Genomic DNA, 17127 nt, shown 5'->3' with positions numbered 1-17127 from the left:
GATTTAACAGTTTGAGGATAAATGCTGAGTGGGCAGCCATCTCATACTGTGATGTGGTGATATACCTGATCCAGCTTCTCTTTCTTTTATTTTCCCATGTCCCTATTTACTTATTTTACCCTTATTGCTGTTATTAATATTACTTATTTATTTTCTTTTATCTGTGGTGGGAGTGGGGGAGGGGAGTGCATACAGTTCTAGTTGCTATATTTGACATGTTGGTCTGATAATTGTTATTATTTTATTGTTACAAAAAAAAACCTATAAATAAAGAGTCTTAAAAAAATACAGGCTCAAGGAAAAGCAAGATGGAGCTGACATTTGAAAGCACCGGTGGCATCAGCAGAGGACCTGGCACGGACCAAAGAAAAAGATGGTGTGTTTATACAGAGAGCTAATGACAGACAGTAGGTGTGGTCATCAGAGAAGCTAGTGTGTGGGGGAACTGAGCACCCAAAGGAGAGGAACATGAAACAGAAAACCCAAGATAAACTAAAAAAAAAAACTCAACAGAAAACAAGTATATATTCACATTTGTGTTCCTTTTATTTTTCACCTTTCCTAACAACTTTTTTTCCATCAGCTCTTCCCTTCTGTTCCTGTCACACCTTTTGTTTTTCCCAACACATAGATGACAAGACAAGACATACGTGTAATGTACAGGAACACAGAAAAAAAGAAGACTACAAACAACCAAATATATAAGCAGCAATTACTTAATGTCTGTTGTTTAGTGAACTGGGTATGTGTGTAGCTCAGCTTATCCAGGGGATATTGCATATGACATTCTGTTTTTATTTCATTAATTGTATTTCTTTTAATCTTTGTTTCTTTTTTAAATGTGCTTGAATTGCTTTCTGCACCCTGCTGTAATGTTTTATGTAAAGCACTTTGAATTGTCTTGTACATGAAGTGTGCTATACAAATAAATTTGCCTTGCTCAATAAAGAGTAAATGAAATGAGATAAAGGTGAGATTAACAATAACCATAATAATAACCATAATGTTAATAATAATCACAATTATTACCACTTTCCCTACAATTACTTCCGCAACCATCCCATTGACTGTCATTACGGTAGTAAAAAGAGTACGTTAATAATAATCACAACTATAACAACAAGTACTGAAATAGTTGTAACAACAACAACAATAATTTCAAGGACAACATTGATGATAACAAAAACAAATAGCAATAACAATCGTTATCATTTTTTTATTCTCTATCACCATTAATAATAAATACATTTGTGTGAGGCATACAATTTTTCCACTGAATTTGCAGATTTTCCCACATTGTAATATTTAGAATATTTTTTTTTCAAAAAATTCAAAAAAGAATTGTTTTCTTGGCCATAGTTAGAGCTGCCACAAGGCTGGTTGCCATGCTGTTTGGCAGTTGTAGTGTTGCTAAATCACAGAGGATACAACCTTGTGGGGATAAAGGGATGTGGCATTCTAATATTTCTACCCAAAAGTGCCTAACTGGTGTACACTGTCAGATAGCATGCAAATATGTGTCATTACCTGTCACACCCTGGTTAATCCCACCTGTAGGTAGTATTTAAGGACTGCACTTTAGGCATTTTTATTTTTTTATTTTTTTATTTATTGGCCTCATTTGGCTTTTTTTTGTCCTTTAAAAAATAAATCTTGTTAACAGCACTTAATTTGTTTGTTCCGTAGTTTGATCAGATGCCCATGACGACAGCTTGGTCTTTTGAGCCTCCTAAGATAACAGAATGCACATACAAAGATCACAGCGGCAACACCAAAACAGAATCAAAACCTCTAGACTATGGTGGACAGGCAAAATTCTCTGTAGACTTATTATGGAGAAATTCTGGATAGCTTCATATTAATATATTTGGAAAACTGCAGAGTAACAATGAAAATGCAGTCTTCATGCTGTGTGGCATGTTGAGATGGAAACTCCATCTAGCTACACCTGCCATCATTGTTTTCTTGTTAGCTTTGTTGTAATTTCACTGGTTAAAATAGTCAGATTTAACAAAGGTTTAGCATCTACTGTAAGCATGTGTATATGCAGGTAAGAGTCCATTTATTAGTCATTGTTCTCTGCAGGCTCTGTTGGGTTTCACTTGCTGAGTGAATTTGGGAATCTTACCATGGCGCAAGCAAAATCCATCATCATTATATCCTGCATCTGGAGCATTCAGCCCAGACCTCCCATCTCTCACATTTCCAGCTGTGCGTCATCGCAAACATAGAATCTCTTGCTGTGAAGCAAATGTGTGAACAACTGCAAGAAAGTCCAGAACAAACTGTGCGCCTCCGAAGATCTCTGGTGTTCATGTGTGAAATAGGCTTTAAGGAAATAGGAAAGATTAGATAACCCCCTGAAGTTAATAGTGATTATGTCTCTACATTAGTAAAACTACCTTTATGGCACAAAAACATGGAAACAGGAGAAAAAGCTTGATTATGTCTAAAATCAGTAAAATCTGTATTTCAAATAGTTGTTATAAAATGATATAAAACCTCTGCTTGTAACATTAAATCTAACCTTAGAATGAGAGTGAACAGTGTAGCTGTATATGTCAAAACTTGCACCGTAACTTCCCCACAACCTGAAACGCACCTCTCCAGAGGTATAGCTGTACAACACAGCAAAACATACCACAATAACTACGACTGGTCCACTTGGTATTTATTTAAAATAAATATTGCTTTGTAACGCTTGCTTTTGCTGGCTGGAACGTTCTTGATGTTAACACAACAACCAGGATTCTGTCTGCAGCTGTTTTCTTGTTTTACAAGATCTGTCTCATTGTTTGCCAGCGGAGGACCCAACATGCCTGGTTCCCATAGTATTGCATTCAGCTGCCACCTCTCTCCCAGTTAAATAGTGCACATGTAGCAAGCTGTCCAAATGTTTTTGCAGACCCACCTGCAGCTCAGGTGGGTCAAAGCGATGCATCACGGTTTAAAGCAGCTTGTGCTGCAGCAGCTTTTCTATTAGACTTGACCAAACTAAACAGCCTTCAGTCATGCTGTTTACACTTTTGTTAGTGTGCTGTGGATGCCCAACACAGGTTCAAAAGCTGTTCTTCTTCCTTTGGTTGACACCAACTACAACATCCATGAAACACCAGACTTGCCACCCTCCAGCTGTCTAGCCCAGTCCTTGGTCCTAAACTTGCTCAGACAGATAATTTATGCTGTCTGTGGACACGTGCTATTGTAACTAGATATTCACCACACCTGTTCATGGTTTCAATCCTGGTGCTGTTTAATATTTACTCATGGCAATTTCTTTTCTTTTTCATATTTCAGTTTAACATTTTCATGAATTCCATCTGCACGACCTAAATCGTTCTTAGTTTTAATTTCAAGAAATCTGCTAGCTGCACTGTAGGTTTATCCCAAGAAGTGAGACTGATAACACTTTAATTACACTTTGATCCATTATTTGTATAAATATGCAGATTTTCACCTAATTGTGATTAAAAAGCCTTCATTTTCACTTCTTTTACTCGTCAGTACATGCTGCTACCAAAATGTCACATTTTAAGAGGAGAGCATCAGGGTGAGCTCCATGTCAGATTTGATCTGTGCATCTGAAGGTTGTTTGTCATCCCACACTACCTGAGGCATTGTGGCATTTGTTCTCGGCCGGGGTTATTTAAAGCCCCAGGGGATTTATAGAACTGTGTTGCTGTGATGGTGTCAAGGATCATTTCAACTTTGTTCATGTAAGAGGTTGTAATACTGCAGGGGAGATTGTGTCACAGTTCAAAGCATGACACCAGAAACAACCAAGACTTACTTGAAGAGGTTAGGGGACTTGGAATTCTTTAAAACTTCAAAAAAGGAGCACATAATTAGACTTAAAACACAAAAAAGTAAGGTTAAAAAGGTTTAAGTCGAGGGAGGTGATGAGCAAAGTGGAAACAGGTGAGGCGGAAGGATAGAAAGCACGAGAAAGGGAGTAGAAAGTACTGGCTTGGTCTGTCACTGTAGTTTTCTCATGTTGGAAGCACAATTGTTCCTTATGATGAATTAATAATGTGACAATGAATTCTTTAGTCTTAAACCACATGTAGACTTTTTTTATTCTAGCTGTCAGCCTTTCAATCCATCCAATTCCTTGCTGCTCACAGAAAGTGTTCATGGTCGCATAATCCCACATTAAAATTAAACAGAGTTCTGATTCCTATATTTGACATTATTTCCATTGCTGTATTATCCGTTATATATGTCACACCTTCAGGTGCAAATAAATTAGAAACAGAGGTCCCAGATTAAGTGTGAACCTTCATGTAAACCTGTGACATCTATTACTTGGTGTTATCTTTGCTATTAAAGTGGGAGGTGTTATCATGCCAAGCTCTGAAAAGGCCCTCAGAAAAAATAGGTTGTGAATGGTATTAAGTCATGCAGGGATTGAATTTTTTCACCATCTTAAAATAAAAGTAAGGACATTTGTGTTTGGTGGAGTATTTCTCTTTTTAAATGATACCAATTGATGTATAATTATTGATTTTTGGAAAGTCTGATTACTCATCTTTACAATGAGGTACAACTTGTGAAGACATAGCTAAACAACAGGGTAGTTTCCCCTAAAAATGTACCAAAATTCCCAGGAATATTCTCCTGTTGGTATTCACTCTAGTTTTAGAATTCCAGTGAGTGCTGATTCAAGTGCTCCAGGCTGAGGAGTGACCAGCATGTGCTGAACTGTTGTGGCAGCAAATGGATCTTTTACATGCTACTGAGAGCCTGACCCAAAGAAATGAAATGTAAAAATGACCAATATGTGTTGTTTTCCCCATATTTCTGTGAGAAAGTGTAGTCATCCAACCTACCAAGTAACTCAAACTAAGACTGAATACCAACAGCATAATATTGCAAGGTAATTTTGTACATTTTTTGGTGGGGAAGGTGCTACCCACACCTTTGGCTGTGTTGCTCATTCCACAAAAGCATGGTCCTCATGTTATACCTCATTGTAAAGGTGACTAATCAGGCTTTCCATCCATACATTCATCTATCCATTTTCTCTACCGCTTATTCCAATTCAGGATCATGAGTTAGTTTGAGCCTATCTCGGCAATTAGCAAGCAAGTAGTTTATTACATCCTGGATCGCCAGTCCATGGTAGGGCCAACACAGAGAGACACTCACTCCTATGTCTGAATCGTGGGAGGAAGGCAGAGTATCCAGGAAGATACTCAAACAAACTCCTTTTGAAAATTTTCCTAAAGATGGTGGTGATAAAGACTTTTTAACGTTTTTTTTTTTCTGTTGAATGTTTAACCTAATAACAGTTTGCTACTCCACAGAACAATATTACATATATTGATGTTTTCTTGTGGGTATGTTTGAGTTTATTTTATCTTTAGGCACTGCTTTGAAAAAAGGGGATCAAAGCTTTGCTTCGCAAAATATTGCAATCAAAAGCCATAAACTGTGCATTTGTGTACATGTTTATAAAATATTGTAATGAAGCAAGTGTTCGGTATGACTCAATGCACAAAATATACAAACATAATGCATTTCCACACTTGCCTGAAACTGTGAACAGACATTTACTTTGTTTATGCTTTGACCTTCTAAAACCAGAGGTCTCCAGTTGTGGCATGTTGAGAACAGATGATGCCAAACTGTGGCAAAATGTCTACAATGGAGACCTTGACTTAAAACCTTTCTAATTTTGATCTGTTTCACTTTATCAGAGTTGGACATAGCAGGCATAATGCTCACATACTGTTCACTGATTTGTCAAAGATTTAGAGTTACAGATGCATCATTTTAAATTAATATTCATCCTTAAAGTGCTTGTTTCTTTCAGGTGAGCCTGAAACTTTTTTTTTAATCGTGCTGTGTGTAATCACAATTTATTTTTCACCAGTAAGATATATACTGATAATCACACATTTTACTCCCTTTACTATTAAACCAGAAGTTTTCAAATAGACCATGTAGGTGCAGATATATACTCGTTTCATTGTGGGTATGCAATTTTCTGACAGAGTTGTACAAAATAGACAGAGCTTGAAGGGAATTGTATTTTCTTTATTTCTAAAATGAGTCTATCTGCTGTATGTATGTTCTCAATCACTATCTTATAAATAGGAGTGTTAATTCTATATAATGTACTTTATGCACTGGAACAATATTCCTATGCTTTCATGAGAAACTGTAAATCTTTCTGAGCTTTTTTATATTTACATCATAGCTGAGCTATGATGCCCCCCACATAAGAACTGGATATTTGCATTGCACTATAATCATGTCATTTTATTATCTTCTGTGTCTTTGCAATGTCCTGACAAGCAATTTCTTTTGATTACAACCATATTAATGTTTTTGAGCTCCAGCAATAATGAACTTTTTTACCCATGAGTAATGTTTTCAGTCTGGATGAATATTCGCTCATCTTTATTAAAATACAAATGTGTTTTTTTATGTAAGTCTTCATGCCTTAGTGGCACAATGCATCTTTCTTTTCTTCTTTCTTTTCTCTGTCTTTCTTTCCACAGAGCTACCATTTGTTTGGCTTAATTAGTGTTAAACACTCATGCAGCCCCACTGCACAGCACAGTTTTTAAAAGTCTGTTAAAGTGAGAGTTTCTGTCAACACAAATAAATCACACACACATACAAAAAGGGCTATGAACTTACACATACACAGCTTCTGTGGCTGCCCAGTCATGATTAAACCCCACAATATGTGAAACTACAGCAGGGGAACCATTTGTTGTTAATGGGGGCAGAGCACATTAGAATGCCACTCACACACAAAAAAGAAGATTATTAACAGTTTTCCCACAAGAACGGTTTGTACCAAGGCCTTACAAGTGTCTCTCCATATCCAAATATGGCCATGTTGAATCAGGTTACATTAGGCATAAGATAAAGGGACACTGGATGAGAAACTAAACAGCTGATGTGCCAAATACAATCAACCATCAAGATGTATCATGCAATAGTGAGATAATGACTCAAAAATGTTTGGAACATATTCTTACTACTTTACCTTATCAAGTATTGCTGGACAAAGCCCACCCGCTCTCTGTTTTGAGAGAAATGTTCCTTTTTAGAAACAATATTCCTTGTTGAAAAGCATTTTTCTTTTCAGACTGTACAAACCTCACAGACACCATCCCCTGTGCTCAATCAAGCTGTCACTTTTCAATCATATTAAAGTGGTGGACACACTGTCAAACAAGCAATTTCGTCTCACCGTCATGTCCAGCTGTCATGACATGTGAGAAATGTTTATTCCCTCCTTTCATCAAAACACCAGTGTGAAAAAAAAAGAAAATTAATTGTTGGCACTGTTGATTGCTCAAGGGGAGAGGAGCAACAGTCATCCTTTGTGAATCCTGCAGTTGTAGCTCATCCAGTGATTTGCCACCCTCCCTGTATTTTCATTCCTACTGTACACTGAGAACTCTGTGCCTAGATTTGTCATCTTAAACCTGACGCCCATATCTTCATGTCAAGTAAACACCCACAGAGCTGTTGTTGGTGGCAAGTCATCTCACCGGTCTGCCTCTCAGACAAAAAGCTATTACTTTTCTCTCAAACAGTCTCCGCTTGAAACAGGAGTGTGTGGGGACAGTGTGAAGAAGCAGTTAATCTGTTGCACAAGCAAAGGAGGTGCAAAAAATGGGTTTAAATAGCTCTAGGTGTTAGCAGCAGAGGGATCTGGACTGGGACTTAAATCATGATGATGTTTCATTTGATCTGGATTTGAAAAATTAGCTGACAAGACTGCATCCGGATGGCTGGTCAAGGTTAATTATCTTTATGAACGATAAGGATAATTGTTTCAGATATTGCCAGATAAAGATCAGTATCTTTTAGGGCTTTTGCATCGCGTTGATGTGTTTTTCTTTGATAATGTTTTGCATCAAATAAATCCCACATTCCCTCTGTAAAATAACAATGAGTTAAGTCTGTTTGAATTTCTCTGCAGCTCCATCTCTTAATCCACAGGATTGTGTTCTTTTCTCTGAAATACTCTACACGGGGAAAGGAAAAACACCAAATTTGTTTCAGACTTATTATTATGAATATAATCTGCGAGCCCCACAGGACTTTTAATCACTAATGTCCTTTATGAATATTACATCACTTGGATATTAGAGCAACTTCTCAAAGTTAAACTCAGTCCATGAAGTCTCGGCATGTTCCTTAAAGAATCATCCTTTCTTCACTAAAACATTTGTTTTGTTTGATGAATTTCAGGTGGGTGAACCAGACCGCACACAGACAGATTTCAAATAACTAAATTTCACTGTCGACCCCTTATGCTGGCGCGCGCTGCATGTACGTGCGCTCGAGCGCGCGTGCAAGCCGCGCAGAAGTTATTATGTAAGATGTTCCCAATCACATCCCTGCCGGAGAGTCTGAAGCCGCATGAGTCTGAAGTCGCTTTAAGAGATATCTGAGCTCCTGTCCTGACAAGACACCTTCCAGCTTCTCCTCCAGAAAAAAATAAAAGAAGAAAATTTAAAACCTCCACCGTGTCTCACCTGATGCACAACAGCGCCAGAAGTCCCATAAAGAAGAATATTTCGGTAAGAAACGACGTCAAATTTGATATTTGGTTATTATGATGCTGTGTTTTGCTCTAGACTTTGACTCTGTTACTGGTGGGGTAGGTTATCTTAAAGAAATGATTATTTCCGTCTTTAATAACTGTAGCACAACCTGCTCATTATTCCAAACGAGACTTGTTTATTTTTTTAATTATTATTATCATGAGACAAAAGTTTAAATTTTATAAATATAAATATTTTTAAGGTGGAAATTATGTTAAGTTTTCCCTGACAGGAGAGCAGTGAGCCCACGCGGACACAGGAGTCTCCCCTCTCCCTGTAGGGTCCACCTCAATCAGTGGGAGCAAATCCACATTTAGATCCAGGACGGCTGCAGAAACCACGGGTAGGATACAAATTATTTCATGTGGTCGATTTAAAGAAGGGAGTTATTAAATCAAATATACATGAAAAAAAAATTAGGTAAAAGGTTGTTTTTGTGTGTGGTACCTTTTTCTGCATGATCGTGTAAGTTGCAATCAGTATAATTTGTTACGAAACATGTATAATGAATAGTGATCACTTTGGTAAATTTCATCCAACACGCAGTGCATCACTTTAGGTGTCCAAATTCTGCCATAAATGATCAACATCAAGGCTGCAGGATATGTGTGAGCCACATAATCAAAAAATCAGCTGGATTAATCTCCAGGAAGACATGTTGTGCTCCACAAAGGAATGCAATTGGTGCTTGAAGTTCTTTGTGCAACTATTTCTTTTGTTGGGAATAGGCTGGATAATCACCATAGATGAAACAGCAAATCCTAACAGGATATTATGGGCTCATAACAGAGACAGCCACAAGTAATTAATGTCCTACCTGTCAACGTTTGTCATAGTTAAAGAGTCCTCCATTAAAAATGATAAATCCTTGAAATCCTCCAGATGTAATTCAGTTTGCATAGTTGTGCCACAAAACTAATTTGTGGAGAGTTGAGCCGAGGGCAAACCATATCAGGTAATCAGGGCTGTTTTCTTCGTTGTGTGCACACATTTAGAAAAATGCACATAAATGGACACATACACACACACTATTCAAATGTTCTAGGCCATGGTGTAATGAAATTGTGTCTCTGTAATGTTTTCCGGTACATTAATTTGTACTGTTGAAGCTTGTACAGACCACATGCGCTGCTAAGGGTGTGCAGCTGCTGTGAATGTTTAGTGACAATGAAAGGTGTCATTTATGGACAGAAACAGATTAAATTCTCACCGCTGAAAAGGGAAGAAAACAGTGAGAGGAAATGATTGTCTCAGAAAGAGCTGTCATTATCACTGTTATTGTGATGGAAATTTAAATCAGCAGGCTATTATAGAGTCTTTGCTGATGATATTTCATGAGTGCGTCAGTTATTCTCATAGTCTGCTCTTGAGGAGAAAGACAATCTGCGTTCTGCTCACAGCCTCAAATCTGCCAACTTACATAAATTATTTCCCTCATAAATTTTTGTTTTTGTGATATTAAATCCAGAACCAGTCTGTGCAAAGGTGACACTTGGCTACAAAGCAAATTGCTGCACCGACTTGCAGAGCTTTGTTGATGTACATCCAAAATGCTGCAACTTTAAAATCCTATCCTGCAGCATCAGAATCAGTTGTGCTCATTTGTAAAAGAAAAGGGAAAAAAAAGAGTGAGTCTAATGATTAAATTATCCTTCAGTATGTCAGGGCAAGTTTACCTTTGATGAATAAACCAAACATACATTTGTTTTAGTTTACTTATTTCTTTTCCCCCCCCTCTCTTCTTCCAGGCTACAAATGAAGACAGCTGTAAGGACTAGCAGAGATTAAGGATAAGGAAAAACTGAAAGATGTAAATGTTATTCATGAAGTAGTTTTAGCAGGTGTGACAAAATAAATTCATTTAGTCCTCTGGCTTTGAGGTGAGACCACAAAAGCCATCATGGAACTGCAGCACAGCACCAATCACAACCAAGCCTTGTGGAAAGAGATACCATGGGATCTCACTGAGGACTGCTCGCTCTCAGTCAGCGGCACCACTTTCCTCATCATTGCTTACAGCACAGTTTTGGCCGTGGGTCTCATTGGGAACTCTTGCTTGGTGTTCGTGATTACACGGCACAAGGAGATGCACAACGTTACCAACATCTTCATCGTCAACCTGTCTTGTTCTGACATTCTAATGTGCATCATATGCCTGCCGGTGACTATTATCTATACACTCATGGATCACTGGATCCTTGGAAACACCCTGTGTAAGCTCACTCCCTACATCCAGTGTATTTCAATAACTGTTTCCATCTTCTCCCTCATACTCATCGCCATGGAGCGCTACCAGCTGATTGTCCACCCGACTGGATGGAAACCTTTGGTAAGACAGTCCTATTTGGCAGTGGCTGTGACCTGGATTGTAGCCTGCCTTATCTCAGTGCCTTTCCTCTTGTATAGCGTGCTTACCTTGCCTTTTCAGAACCTGAGCATCCCTTTGCCAGTCAGCGACCACCTTATTTGCATGGAGCTGTGGCCATCGGTTAAAGTTCGGCGAGCTTACACCACCTCCCTGCTCATTTTCCAATTTTTACTCCCCCTTGCCCTCATCATGGTCTGCTACCTGCAAATCTACCTACGCCTCAGGAGGAGGAAGGATATGGTGGAGCGTGGCAGGAGCGTAACTGAAAAAAATAACAAGGGCTCTGCAAGGATCAACATTATGCTATTCTCCATAGTGGTGGTCTTTGCCCTCTGCTGGCTCCCTCTCAACATCTTCAACACTGTGTTTGACTGGAACCATGAGGCTATCCCTTCCTGTGGTCATGACGTCATCTTTTCATTCTGTCACCTCGCAGCCATGGCCTCCACCTGTGTCAACCCCATCATCTATGGTTTCCTCAACAGAAATTTCCAGAAACAGCTCAAGTCCACCCTGTTACGCTGTCGCTGCTGGGGGGTGGCGGAGAGATACGAGATTGTTCCATTGTCCACTGTCAGCACAGAAGTCACCAAGGGGTCAGTGACAGGTAATGGATCTATCAGCATCAATACATAGATAAGAGTCTGAAGTGAAAATCAAGGGAAGCAGAGGATGCCTCTTGACCCCTATCATGTCATCATTTGGAGCTTTCTTGTGCTTTGTTTTTAGGCAAGAGAAAAGTTGACATTTGTACCTTTAAAACTCTAAACAGCAGTGCAAACAAAGCTAACTGGGGACACTTATTCAGCTTTGGACAGTGTTCTTGAATCATTATGAAGTTGCACAGAAGAGGAAGTAGATAAAATCATGGTGCAAATGTTGGACAAGTTTAAGTATTGTAGGACAATGGAGGACACTTTACATAAACACATTTTCAGCTGTCGTCTGCACGCAGGCTGTCACAACATACAGTACAAATTACGAGACAGCCTTGAATCTGTCATACTTATGTTGTGTTTTCTGTCTGAAGCTCTGCAGTCTGGCCAGAGGTCATGTTTAAATAAAAATCAGCTGATATCACCATCTTTTTACACTTCAACTGCAGTAAATATGTGACCCACCGGAAAGTACTGGAGGAAACAAAAGCCACAGCAAATGTTCTTTTCAATATAGCTGTTTTATGTTAATGATATTAATGAAATATTAAGGGGTTTGCAAACTGTGATGTGTTACTGGTTGTCAGAAGAGACGCTTATTACATAACTGGAGACGAGCATATCAGTGAACTGGATGTAGTCGCTTAACTTGCATCATCTTAATGCTTTTTTTATTACCTAAAATCACCTCTGTTGTAATGAACTCTTGCAGAGAACCTTGGTAAGAGCTGCATACATCTCATGCTGTCAGTCAAGGTCTTAAACTCCTGAATGTATGTTTGGGATGGTGTCTCGTAAAATGTGCCATACAATAATCATATATCAGCTGCAATAAAACAAAATAAATGTGACAGTAAAGGACTTTGTCAGAGCAGAGCAGGTCTCGTCTGCTGTATATATATATATATATATATATATATATATATATATCATACAACAGAGTTCCAGTTTATGGTGGGATCTGCAATAAAGCTCACTTTGTAGCATAGTAAGTATCTCTTGGTAACCTGTTGTCAGTCACTTTGTGGAGTTTAATTGCATTAAACATATACTTTATTGGTGATATTTGTCTTGTAATATTTGGGTTTAAAAAGGACCTGCTTTCAACAGCTGACTCTGGCCAACACAGATCTTCTTCTAATACTACTCTTCTAATACTACTTGAACTACCAGACGTAATGGGAGCCAATAGAAGAAGAAAAGGAAACCACTGGGGGACAGAAGCAGCAAACAAACAAACGGTGAATTAACAACAATGAGATTAATAAAAGTTTGTGAAAAAAACAATTACAATTACAAAAACGGTGGAAGCTCCTTGCAGGTCAGCTTGGTCTTTGTCAGCACCCGCTCGGCTGTGAAGATGCTACAGAGCTTGCATACCTTTTTCTGGACTGGCAAGTCAGTAGCTTGAATTGTTAAGGTGGGAAATCTTTTTTGTGCTGATGAAGCAGAAACTATATATGAAAATTGCCAGTGTTAATGTGTTTGCAACTGTGTGCAAAACCAGGATAATAATGTAAACTGTGCATACAGTATGTTATCGTAGTTGTGTTATCATAACTGGTGTTACAGTTCAGCCTGTTTTTATGTGGAAAAAATTATATATTTGTGCTTGCTTTTAGATACTGGAACACTTGAGTAGCTTACTGGGCTCCCAATGATCTGCAACAATGCCAATACAACTAAATATTTCCTCTATGCGACAGTTTGCTGTGACCTCTGACCACGCTATACTTGAATGCGTTGGCAAAGAGAGCTATGTGGCATCCATGAGCTTTCATAGCTAGCAACAATCAATCACAAATGTTTAACCTTTAAAAAAAGGGGGGGGGGGGGGGGGGGGGGGGGGAGATGGAACTGTAACACCAGCCTGGACAGTAACACCCCTAAGGTAAAAAAATAGTGCACCCTTGTCTTATTCTTAGTTGTAGTCTTCCTATTGGAGATTTGTTTTAGTCAGAAAGACTTGAAAATGAATCAATTTGAACAGGAATAACATTAACTTTGGTAAAACTCTGCCCCCTTGTGGTGATGTTTTTCCAAAACAAATTTACATATTGCACCACTAACCCGTCATCACCTAAATGACATGACAATGTTAAATCTTACCGTGGATGGCAGTATACAAAATTCAAGCACTTTTTTCCTCACTATAAATATTTCAAGACGGTTCTGGGGTCAAACTTGGTGCGCTGCCGTGGTGTGCATTATTTAGGACGATGTCTGGGATCACAACATTTTTAGATGTGCATCTAGTGTTGAATACATCAGTGTTCTCTTTGGTGCAGGAGATGTTACCAGCATGAGGAAAAAATAAGAAAGCTCATTGGGAATTGTTGATTAATATTCATGATGGGGAAAACCACATTAGCTGTAATATTTTCATCTGTCTAAAAACAGATCAAATAGAAGAAAATAGATAAAGGAAAAGGTAAGTTTTTGTTTCTGGGGCTTTTTTTTCTGGCTGGTTGCTTTTTAACTTTGACATGTGGGGAGGTCAAGTGTACTGCATAGAAAGCAAAACCTGTTTTTCTGCCTCCTGAGGCAATTTAGCCCATAAGGAAGCTCTCGTGGGTCCTTGTCAGCATAACCAACTGGGTGCTTCCGCTGTCCTGGCTTGAGCTGACCTTTACACAGTTTCAATCCTTTCTGTTCCTTCATTTTTCACTCCTCCTACCTGTCTCTCCTTTTAGAGCCCCACAAAGTGAAGTAGCACTGCTCATTTTGTTTCTAACAAAGATGCCGGAGGTGCTGTTGTGCTCCAGTGAAACTTGGCAACGAATGGAACTCAAATTATACCATTTTGCATCGGTACCCATTTAACCAGGCTGGGGGCACATTACAGTGCTATGAAATGAAAGTCAGCTGGAGACAAACACTTAAGGAGTCCACAGGGCCAAACTCTCCCTGTCAGTGGAGCAGTTCCAGAAAGATTAGCATCTTGGCTCCCTGCATTTTAATTTAGCGAGACTCTCATATAAGCATCTCTTCAGATCACAGGAACAACACGACCTAGTCAGTCAGAGATTTGCTCAAGCTGTTGTTCTGAGCATTTAAATTGTTCTCAGAAAAACAGGGAATCATTAATCATGTTTCAACTTTTGCTTATGTAAATAGTAAAAGGATTTACAGAAACAATCTGAAGGGTCTGTGCAGAGCTGAAAATTCTGTTAAAATGTACGCTAATATAGAAAAATATATATTTACATTTAAAAAAAACTACTGAAACTTCTTTTTTTTTTGTATTGTCAGACAGGGAACATGTACCTTATCTATCCTTGTAAGAACAAATTTATCCTTTTAAACAAGCAGATGAAAAGGTCAGTGATCCGCGGTGCTCCTCTTATCTTCATATGATACATACTAACATCTGTAGGAGGCTCTCAAACAGGTGGGTAGTTCATTTATGGGTCAAACACACATATTAGCTCTGTCAATATTTTCTTGCTCTCTTATCTTTCTATTGAATTGCCCTAATGGTTCCACCTTGTATCAGGTTATTCCCCATTCATCAGAGTTTATTTCAGGTTATCGTTGCTGCTTCTATCGATCTATTACTTTGCATTTATAAAAAGCCTGCTTATGAGCCAGACCTGGGTTACACATGTAATCCTCTGACTTGAAATCAAGGCTAACTCCACTGGATGTGTCTGTTTTGTTTTTTGTTTTGGTTTGGTTTGGTTTGGTTTTGTTGTTGTTGTTGTTGTTTTTTGTTTGTTTGTTTGTTTTTTTATTATAAATTTAGACATGTAGCGAAAATGTTTTACTAGGTTGCAACTTCCATTTGATCTCTTATTGTAGTAACACACATGTTGCTAATTCATCCACACACAGCGTGTCAAAGCAGCAAAATTAATGTTATCTTTGATTAGTTGAATGTGCTCAGACTGGTCTCACTGAGACTAATTAGAAATAATTAGTGGACCTTGCAGCTGTGGGAGTAATGCTCAGCAGGGTGTGCATCTTCAGCATGTATTTCCCAGATTGGTGCTATTTGAAATCATCAAAACCACATTGCATTTGTCTAAAGGTATTATTTAAGGTCTGAAATTAACTGCCATTAATGTTTGTGACACATCTCTGATTTAAGACAGATGATATTGGTACAGAAACTCACTCTTCTGCTGGGATGTTGCCTTGCATATATTTATCGCTCATCAAGCCACTTTCCATTAAAATGCAATACATGACTCGTGTAGTGTTTGGTGCATGTTTAGTGAAAGTCTCTACAATCTCATTATCAACATGAAACCAACAGAAAGAATTTTCCGTCACGTGTGTTTTCTGAGTGCCACCTGACAGACTGAACATCTCTGAAAAAAAAAATAAAACAAACACTTTCTATTGAAGATAAGAGTGTGATCACCCCATATGCTCGTCACCATGATCCCACAGGCTGTTGTTTTCCTGTCAAATCATCATGATGAATAAATTTCGATTTCTTATTCAGTTTGTTTACTTCCATGTGCTGTTGGCAAACATGCTCATCACCTGTTCAAATAATTGCCATGTCCAGTCCAATAATAATGGAACAGTTTTATAATCCAGAGGAGATTGGGAAGTGTATGTGATATTAGCCAAACAAGCAATGTGCTAATGAACTGGCTTCAGGGACATTTTCTGTTGATTAACAAACATGATAAAGGACAGAAGTTTCAGTAAATTGTTATTGACAGAATCTGATCCAGTAATATGGAGGATACTTACTATGAAACATGAGCAGTGGTTGACCGATCGCAGAGATTCTTTAGTTTATGCCAAATTGTTTCTCAAAGACAACAATAACACAATGTGAGGTAGGAAACTTCAAGGATGGAGTCTGAGTGTGGATTTCTTTTGCCCTCTGGTGGCCAAACATACAACCTTATAGTCAATTTCTACTGCCCGTGATGTTGGAGTCAAAAACATGACTTCATTTCAGAAAAAATATTCAGATTTGCTGTGCATCAACATTACAGACAATCCAACACTGAAAAAAATAATTAAAATGATCAACACCCCAGATGTAGTATTGCAACAATCAAAACTTCTCCCAAATCATATCTGAGCCAACCAAACCCAATCCCCAAAATTCCCTCATCCTCCACACTGACTGACCTGATCCCTACCAACATCCCCTCAAAGTGCACACTGTGCCATTGCTTGTAAATGTTCTGGCTACTCAGTTTAACAGACCCCAGAGATTGTGGCCAAGCCTTTCCTGAATAACCTTGACATGCAGGGATTTCTTCAAGATGTCGCAGCTGTGTTTTGGGACTATGTCAATGCTATTCCTTCCTTAGATGATGCTTTGGTTTTATTTTAAGAATGCATCATTGATAAACATGCTCCTCTGAATAGATTTAGGACTGAAAATTCGGCAAAACTTATCCACCAAAAGAACACCCTTTGGTGGAAAGCCTTACTTCTCAGACTGCTGAGGACTGGCTCACCTTTAGGCAGTGTAGGAATAAAACCAGTCAAGTCTATGGAAAACAAATTTACTTTCCACACATGCCAATCTCTATGGCTTTTTAATGGCATTTTA

The 17127-nt window shown here is 38.5% G+C and overlaps 1 protein-coding gene across 2 annotated transcripts; it reads left to right on the top strand.

Moving 5' to 3' along the window:
* Nucleotides 1-8364: 8364 nt before the first annotated feature.
* Nucleotides 8365-12651, top strand: npy8br (neuropeptide Y receptor Y8b). Of its 2 annotated transcripts, none has more exons than XM_041998431.1 (3): nt 8365-8552; nt 8809-8919; nt 10325-12651. In XM_041998431.1, exon 3 carries the CDS (start codon nt 10477-10479, stop codon nt 11578-11580), a length of 1104 nt encoding a protein of 367 aa, XP_041854365.1. In that variant the 5' UTR covers nt 8365-8552; nt 8809-8919; nt 10325-10476; the 3' UTR covers nt 11581-12651. The 2 variants fall into 2 exon arrangements, with proteins under 2 accessions (XP_041854365.1, XP_041854366.1); XM_041998432.1 differs by having other exon boundaries at nt 8796-8919.
* The last annotated feature ends 4476 nt before the right edge of the window (nt 12652-17127 follow it).

The sequence above is a fragment of the Melanotaenia boesemani genome, chromosome 11 (assembly GCF_017639745.1).
Source record: "Melanotaenia boesemani isolate fMelBoe1 chromosome 11, fMelBoe1.pri, whole genome shotgun sequence".
In the NCBI taxonomy this organism is placed as follows: domain Eukaryota; kingdom Metazoa; phylum Chordata; class Actinopteri; order Atheriniformes; family Melanotaeniidae; genus Melanotaenia; species Melanotaenia boesemani.
The sequence above is the reverse complement of the archived record's forward strand: the minus strand, read 5'-3'. Positions and strand labels throughout refer to the sequence as shown.

What these genes read in the sequence shown, in the direction of transcription:
- npy8br (XM_041998431.1), top strand. Translation starts at nt 10,477, where the DNA reads ATGGAACTGCAGCACAGCACCAATCACAACCAAGCCTTGTGGAAAGAG.